General features: G+C 57.0%; 1 protein-coding gene across 1 annotated transcript; it reads right to left on the reverse strand.

Moving 5' to 3' along the window:
- Positions 1-17: 17 nt before the first annotated feature.
- Positions 18-7,733, reverse strand: IK (IK cytokine, down-regulator of HLA II). Its single transcript, XM_017825641.1, has 19 exons — positions 7,630-7,733; positions 7,304-7,396; positions 6,818-6,877; positions 6,117-6,284; positions 5,922-6,036; positions 5,660-5,730; positions 5,496-5,542; positions 5,104-5,267; positions 4,893-5,001; positions 4,469-4,508; positions 3,862-4,081; positions 3,508-3,526; positions 2,743-2,821; positions 2,399-2,479; positions 1,789-1,846; positions 1,454-1,542; positions 1,035-1,143; positions 411-445; positions 18-241 (listed from the first exon to the last, which is right to left on the reverse strand). The coding sequence occupies exons 2-19, from the start codon at positions 7,357-7,359 to the stop codon at positions 214-216; spliced, it is 1,548 nt and encodes a 515-aa protein (XP_017681130.1). The 5' UTR covers positions 7,360-7,396; positions 7,630-7,733; the 3' UTR covers positions 18-213.
- Positions 7,734-8,269: the final 536 nt, after the last annotated feature.

The following is an 8,269-nucleotide window of genomic DNA, read 5'->3' on the forward strand; positions in this document are numbered from 1 at the left end:
CACAAACAGAGGCTCGGGCAAATTTATTGTAACTTTTAAGAGTACAACATTTACACTGCACAGGCTCTACAGCAAAGAGTGGAGAGAGGGGAGAGCCCCCCAGCCCAGAGCAGAAAGTGGACGGTGTGTGGGGCAAGGAGAGCACACCAGCACACTCTGGGAACAGCACCCAGCAGGATGGGCTTCCAGGAATGGGAGGAGATGCTGGAGACATCAGTACTTGGGACGTTTCACTTCAACCCTGGAAGACAGAGAGGGGCAGGTGGGTGGTGAGGATGCAGGGCAGGCAGCTCCATCACCCTCCCATCCAGAGTTCAGCACCAGGGACCACAGTTTCACCCCACAGAAGGGTGAGGGGACCCCAAGAGGGCCCCTGCAGCTGAGCCCTGAGCAGACACAACTGTACTGACCCATCAGCCTCCAACTTCTTCCTCTTCTCGATGATCTGCAGAGAAAGCACAAAATCTCATTACCCTCAGGGAATGTGGCTGGTCACAACCTCAGCAGAGGGGCTGGAGGGTCCCAGATACACCCAGGGAGAGCTGGATCCAGCCCAGAGCGAGCTGAGCAGAGCTACAGTTGGAGCAGCTTGTTCCCCCTTTGCTCCTTGTTGGCCACCACAGACCATTTGTTCTCACCTTGTCCATCGCATCCCATACTCCTGGGGTGCCCATGGCCAGCTCATCCTGCCAGGACAATCCCCAGCTCTGCCAGCTGGCAAACAGGGGGCCACCAAACATGCCCTGTCCCCTCCAAGCCCCTTTGGATGGCTCCAAACTTATAGTTTGGGCACATTCATCTTCTGCTCAGAGCAAAAAACCCCTGACTGAAGCCCCAAGTATTTGGCTGATGCTCTTGCAAGGAGCAAATCCAACTGCTCGAGAGCCGGCCCTGCTGCACACACACCCCAGCAGTGTGTGGCTGGACCAAAGAGCCATGACTGGGACAGTGAGGGCAGGACTAGCTGGGAGCTGTCCTGGGCTAGACTGGCAGCTTGTGGATAAAGTCCCCAGGCCCCAGCACCAGGCACTCACCGCGCTGATCTTCTTCCACTGCCGGTCCAGCTCTGCCTTGTCATTCGTCTCCTTGAAGCGGCGGGTTTTGCGCCCCTCAGACATCTTGATCCCATACTGGAACGCTGCCCTGGGGAAGGAGCAGGATAGCTCAGTGCTTGCAGGGAATTCACAGCCTGCCAGAGGAAAGGATGCATCTCCCCAGCCATAAACACATACTCCAGACCCGGCCTGGGCCCCCAAAATCAGGGCTGGAGTCCTCGAGAGTGATTCCAAGAGCAAAGACAAATCACCAGGCCCTGGACCCACAGCTCCTCCTCAGGGCCTTACCAGGGCACACCCATCTTGTTTAAGTTCCCCCAGCACCCAGGTTGGCCAGCATGGCCACCCCACCCAAGGGCCACCCCACCCAAGTGGCCCTTCCCAAGGGCTGCACTCACTTGGGCAGAGCCTCCTTGTTGTTCATGTACTCGCTGTACTCCTCCTGTGTGTCGAAGTCCCAGCGGCCCAGAGGCCCCTTCTTGTTACCCTGCAGGGAGAAAACAAGTCAGAGGAGCTCCTCAGTGGCTGCTGGTCAGGGCTTCTGACACAGCCCTATGTGCCCAGCCACAAGCTCAACCTCCCACCAGCCTCGGCTCTGGATCCCCTCCCTGAAAAGCTCCAGGCAGGAGACATTCAACACCCATCTCCAGGGTTTTCTCTCTCCCATGGGATCCTCTCAGCCAGCACTAGTGCCCAGTTTGCTGGCTGCTCCTAAAGGCTGGTGACAAAATACCTGATCCATTTTGCTGTAGTCCACTTCTTCATCACTGTCCACGGCCATATCATCCATTCTGGGAAGGAAAAAGCAAGGAAAGGGTTTAGAATGGGTCCATGGGACATAGATCAGGACTTTGAGCTGGTGGGAGCCCTGTCTTGTGGCCTCAGACCAAATGCACTCAGTTCCTGGACCAGAGAGAAGAACCCCCAGGGCTGCAAGCCCCGCAGGTGAGCTGTACCACAGAGCACTCCAATGCTCCCAGGATGACTCTACAGGCTGAAAGCTCTTCCTCTTCCACTGAGGGAAGCCAGAGCTCCAGATGGATTGCCAGAGAATTCAGCACATTCCCAGCCACTTCAGCCTCTCCCAGGCTGTGAGGGGCTGCAGCTCTGAGCAGCTATGTACAGCAGGGAGCAGCTAAGAAAAGGCCAGGTCTGCCAGAACCAAAGACTGGGGGAACATTTTAACAGTCAACTGTAACCACAGACAAGGCCAGACCTGCTCCCCCAACAAGCAGTGAGGCTGATGTTCAAGTTCCTGCTGCCAGAGAACAGCAGCCCCCCTGCACACCCTGATCCCCTTTACACACCCCACTCCCACCCCGCAGCCTCCCGCTGTTCCTTACGTGGCAGGGTAGCACTCAGCATAGCTGTTGGACATGCCAAAGAAGTCTCCCAGCTGCTTCTTGTCCTCTGGCTTCTTCAAGGTGACAATAGTTAAGGAAAGCATCACCACAAGCCCTACAGCTACAGACTGAGCACAGCCAGATGGAAAACCACCTCCTGCCCCAACACCGCCGAATCGGAGGGTGCAGAGCTTACGTTTGGTGTAGGAACAGCAAGGTTTGGGCAGCATTTCCCTGCTCCCAGGTGAGGAAAGACAGTCCCACAGCCGTGCAGGGACAGGGCCTGCCTGCAAGGGCAGCCTGGGCCCACACCCAGGCAGGCTGGCATGGACAGTAAAGGATATGCCTCTGCTCCTTCCCAGCCAGCAGCTCCAGCAAACTTCTCGTTGATGGACTTGATGAGCTCCTTGGCTGAGCCAGGTCCTGGGGCAGAGAGAGCAGCAGGTTAAATTCAGGGGGAGGAACAGGTCACTGCAATACACATGGAGCTGGGCAGAACCTCCCTGGGACAGAGTAACAGGCAAGAAAGGCTGCAAGTGAAGTAGGAGAGCAGCAGCAAACCAGTCTGGCACAGACTGGGGAGGGCTGATCCCAGGACACCTGGAATGTTAGAACGGTTGGGGTGGAAGGGACCTTAAAGACCATCTCGTTCCTCCCCCTGCCATGGGCCGGGACACCTTCCACTAGCCCAGCTTGCTCCAAGCCACATCCAAGCTGGCCTTGGACACTTCCAGGGATGGGACATCCACAGCTTCTCTGGGCAACCTGTGCTGGGGCATCACCACCCTCACAGGGAAGAATTTCTTCCTAATATCTAGCCTAAATCATCTTTTAGTTTAAGACCATTCCCCCTTGTCCTATTACTTCTCTGCCCACAAAAAAAGCCACTCTCCCTCTTTATTATAAACTCCCTTTAGGCACTGGAAGGCTGCAATGAGCTTAGCCTGGAGCCTTCTCCCTGGAATCCTCCTCAGCTTACAGGCAGCATGAGCTCTGCTCTGCTGCCTCTGCACAGTTCACACACACAGAGGCAATTCCCTCTGTCACAGCAGTTCTGAAATCTCCAACCCTGTACAACGTCTCTCAGGTGTCCACACCACTTGACTCACCTTTGTCGATGTCTGTGGGCTGCAAAGAAGAGAGAGAGACACAGTGTCACCCGGGAGGGCTGAAGGCAGGCGAGTGACAGTGCTGCATGATGTGCAGCTCTGCTTTAAGACTCTGTTCCAAGCCTTCAGAGCTGAACTAAAACCACTACAAGGTTTGTGCTAGTCCTGCCTCAATTGCCGAGAGACAGAACAAGCACCCAGCCACCCACCAACCCCTGGGGACAGACAGAGCTCAGCAAGAGCTGACACTGTCATGTGTAGGGGCACCCAAAGCCCTCAGGGTGACCCCCCAGCCCCACAGCCACAATCCCCAAAGGGCTCAGGTGGGACTGTCCTTCCTGAGCAGAGGCTCACCTCATCATCAGCCTTGGGCTTCTCAAAGTAGCTGTGCCTCTTCTTCTCCTCCTCCCTCTCCCGGTCCCGCTCCCTGTCTCTCTCCCGGTCCCGGTCGCGCTCCCGGTCCCGGTCACGCTCCCGGTCCCGGTCACGCTCTCTCTCCCGGTACCTCTCCCGTTCCTTGTCCCGTGGCATCTTGGCAGTGGAGGGCACATAATCCCCAATGTCTTCAAAGATGCTACAAGTGGGAAAGAGCCTGTGGTTATGGGTGTGCAGGACGAGAGGCCACAGTCACCTCCCTGTGACCTGGAACCTGGTAACGGAGCACAGAGCACGAGCACCGAGAGCTAGGGACAGCAGATGTGGAAGTGGCATCCACATACGTCAGAGGTACTGCTGCATTTCTGTTCCCTTCTGCTGCTGGATCTCCATCTTGTGGTCCAGAGCAACAGCCCTAACCTGCCTCAAGCCCGAAATCCAAACCAGTGCTTGCCTCCAGCCTTGTCCTACAAACTGCAGGTCCAGCAGCTCCAAACCCAGCCCTCTCCAAACGTGGTGGGCCAAAAAGACATTCCCTAAGGCAGAGAGCTATGACCCCACAGCCTGTGGGCAGGGTGACACTTACTTCATATCAGCTTCAGGAGGCTTCTTCTCATCCAGCTTCCCTGCAAGGACACAACAGCAGTGAGAGGCACATCATCTGCTGCTTCCCTGTCCCCAATCCAGGTTCCAAACCCCTGGAGTGGCAAGCCTGGAGGATGTCACCACATCATATTCAGCCCCCTCAGGAAGCCATTGCATCCCTCCCCAACAGGGGACATTTTCTAGGGAGCTAGGCCTTCACCAGGAACTTCAGAGCAGCACGAGGCACCCTCACAGCTCTCATTTCCCAGCAGCCTGTCCTTCAGGACACAGTGCTCAGGAAGTGCTGTTCTCCAAGCCCACTGCCTCACAGAGCAAGGGAATGGCACACCTCAAAACACGTCTCGTTCCCTCAGGTTGTGCTCCAAGCACTGAAGTCCTACTACTCAGTTCCCATCAGCTCCTACCTTTGTCCTTCTTCTTGAGCTTCTTGTTGCGAGTGCCTTGCCTGAGGTAGGAGAGGATCTGCGTGAGCTTGCTGATGACAATGTCGTTGGTGGTCAGGGTGGTCTGAGCCTGAAAGGCAAATCCACGAGGAAGCATCCTGCTCCCTTGGCATGGACCCCCCCCAGAAAAACCTGCTCTGGCCCATTCAGACTAGTGAGGCCAGCTGGGTACCTCCATGGTGGGGCAGTCGGCCTTGCTGCGGATCAGTGTGGTCGGGATGTCGGTGTCTGCGTACTCATCGTCCAGATCCACCACGTAGGCCATCCTTCCCGGCAGGAACAGCTCGTTCCGCTCGTAGGTCTTGCTCTTGAACAGAATGCGGTAGATGTTGCGGCCTGGAGAGCAAGGAAAAGTGTGGGAGAGCATTGGACGAGCCCATGGAGCATGTTCAGTTTATCAGCAACACAAGAATCGCCTCCTAAGCGACACACTTCCTACAGCCCTCAAATCCAGGACTCCCTCCAATGACTGAAGGTTTTCATTCCTCCATTCACCCTCCAGGATTTCTCCCACATTCACGGCACAACAAAAGGTGGGGAACAGCCACACCCACACAGTCTTACCCAGCCGGGTCTTAAATTCAATTTTGTTCTCGGGATCTTCGTCTTTCCTGAATGAAAACAGAAACCAAAAGTATTAAGCCAAGCAAACGCCTCCACTGCCTCCTCCTCTCTGTGAGGCAGCTGCAAAATCCTTTTTGAGAAGTCCAAAGTCCTCAACCACTCACTTAGTCTCTTTCTGGGGCTTCTCCATCATTTCTTCCTCCTCCTTCTCCTTGCTGGCGATCTCAGCCCGTACCTGGATGTGGAGAACATCCACGCATTACAGCCAACCCCGGCCACTGCCATCAGTGCCCAGACCCTTTAGCAACCCTTCCCACAAAGGGAAATCCACACTGCCAAGATCAGAGCACCTGGGACTGGAACTACCACCCTCTGCCCGTGGGGGAGGGCAGGGCAGAAGAGCAGCCCAGTGGTGTCTGCGCTCACCTTCTGCAACAGCGCGAAGTCCAGACCCTTCACCAAGTGAGTGTGCTCCATGTCACCACCCAAGAACTTGGACTCCTGGATCAACTGCCTCCTCTTCTCCGCAGCAGATTTATCCCTGGCCAGTGAGAATGGAGCCAGTTAGAAGCCAGCTAAGGATCAGGCTGGCGAGCCCAGGCCCCACCACAGCTCACGTACGCCTCGGCCGTGGGCCCCACAGCCCTGTAGTTGGCCGTGGTGCTGATCAGCTCCGTCTCCTCGTAGTCCTTGTTCACTCCATCCCTCCTCTCCTTGGCTCGGTCCCGGTACTTCTCGGCCAGTTCCCTCTCGCGCTCGATCTCCTGCTGCCGCAGCTTTGCATAGTAGCTGGAGGTGGGAAACACCTCTGGGTTAAGAGTGACACGTTCATGTTTTTGGGGTCAGATAACAGCCTCTGAGGCTCCATGTGTCTGTCCTGCTCCCAACCCCCTTCCCAAACCCATAATAAACTGCCATGGGATACAATGTGCATGGAGAACACCAGGCAAGAGCAAAGTGCTGTACTGAGGCCAACTAAAGAGCAGTTCCACCTTCCCTTCCAAAGAGAAAGGGTCCAGCACAGTCCTGTTGTGCAGACATGCCCTAAAGGACACAGTGACCACTACAGATGCCCCACCACTGCTCTCCTCTGCCAGACACCCACAGACCTCTCCTGCTTCTTCTGGAGGTGAAGCTTCACCCTCATCCTGCTGCTGCCCTCCCACAGCTGTTCCCATAAGCAGTGACAGGCCCTCAGGCTGAGCTTTTCTCCAAAGCTCCAAAATAATCCCTCTTTAAGAGCTCAAGAGCTCAGAAGCTCCTTCCATGGGAGGGACACGATGTATAATGACAAGTCCTGATACAATGCTTTCCCCATTTACCTTTTCTTCTTCCTCCTGCGAGCAGCTGGATCTTCATCCTCGTTGTACTCCCGGGGCATCCTGGAAAAGAGTGAGAAAACACGTGTGTATTCTGCAGAGCCACAGGGATGGCAGATGGAGAGAACAGTCCCTCAGACACAGAATGGCACTGAGGAGCTCCAAGATGGAAAAGCACAGTCCCTCTCCCTAATTTCTCCCTAATTCCACTCTGCAGCAGGGAGAGGAGGGGAAAGCACTGATTTTCACCAAACAAAAACCAAATCTGCCTCCTGCACAAAGTGTCTTAACAGCCATGAACTTCATTCTGGTTTTGACAGCAGCTGTGACCCACGTGCTTCCCCACTTCACACACTCATCAGGAAAACCCCCTTTAGATACTCCACTGCAGAGTGCAGGGGAGAGCATGAACTGAGCATGAAGCCCCAGAGAGAAAGCAGGAAAGCAAGCCTGGATTGTCCCATAGTCCTGTGAAACAGTCCTACTCACTCATGGTGGCGAGATTTGGATGGTGGCGCAGATGTCGGCGCAGCCCGCGGGGTCATGAGGAGCTTCCTGAAGTCTTCATTGGTCAGCTTGGATCTGCAAGGGAGAGAGGCAACAGAAACCATCATTCCCAAAGAGCTTTGGTGCAGGACAGCTTCCAAGGAGGCAGTGGGTTTGCCAGCAGGTCCTGTGTGGTAGAGATGGGCATGGGGTCTTAAGGATGGGGTGCACCAGCGAGTCCCAGCTTCTAGACGAGCATTGGGCTGGGGTCTCATACTGCTGGCCCAGTCCCACCCCAGTGCTGCCCAGTGCCCCAGAGCTGTACTCACTGGTGGAAGGAGTGCGAGTCATCCACATCGTGGCCATCAGGGGCCAGGGGGTTGGAAAACGGCTCATCTGGGGAACGGGAGAGAGAGAGCTCAGACAGTGCCTACGTGGCACTGACCCCTCTGCCCACCCACCCGGCCCAGGAGCAGGGACGGGAGCAGTGTCCACCCGCAGCTCCGAGTGGATTCCAGCCCGCCGCCGCTTGTACTCGGGACAAAGGCGTCCCGGTGCCACTGCGACACCCCCCGCCCCAACCCCCGCGGCTCCGCGACCACCCAGGGGTGTCCCATCCCCGCGCCCCCAAAAACACCCGACACCCCCGCCCCGAGCGCACCGCGGCCTCAGCCCCACCGCGCCCCCGGCCCGCGCCCCGGGGATCTCCTCACCCCGGAGGTCCCTTCCTGGCAGTCTCTGCACCCCGTTCCTCCGCAGGGGGGTCCCTCGCACCAGCCCGGGGTCCCCCCGACCCCTCGAGAGTCCCCCCGCTCCCGCAGCCCCGGCTGGGCCTACACCGCTCCCCCTCACACCGGGCCGCCCCGCGCACCGCAGCACCCCCCGCGCGAGGGCCGGGTGTCCCGTCGCGGGTGTGTCGCGGTGTTCCCGGGTGCGTCGCGGTGTTCCCGGTGTCCCTCGCGGTGTTCC

Source organism: Lepidothrix coronata, unplaced genomic scaffold, assembly GCF_001604755.1.
Source record: "Lepidothrix coronata isolate B3197 unplaced genomic scaffold, Lepidothrix_coronata-1.0 Scaffold121, whole genome shotgun sequence".
Taxonomy (NCBI): domain Eukaryota; kingdom Metazoa; phylum Chordata; class Aves; order Passeriformes; family Pipridae; genus Lepidothrix; species Lepidothrix coronata.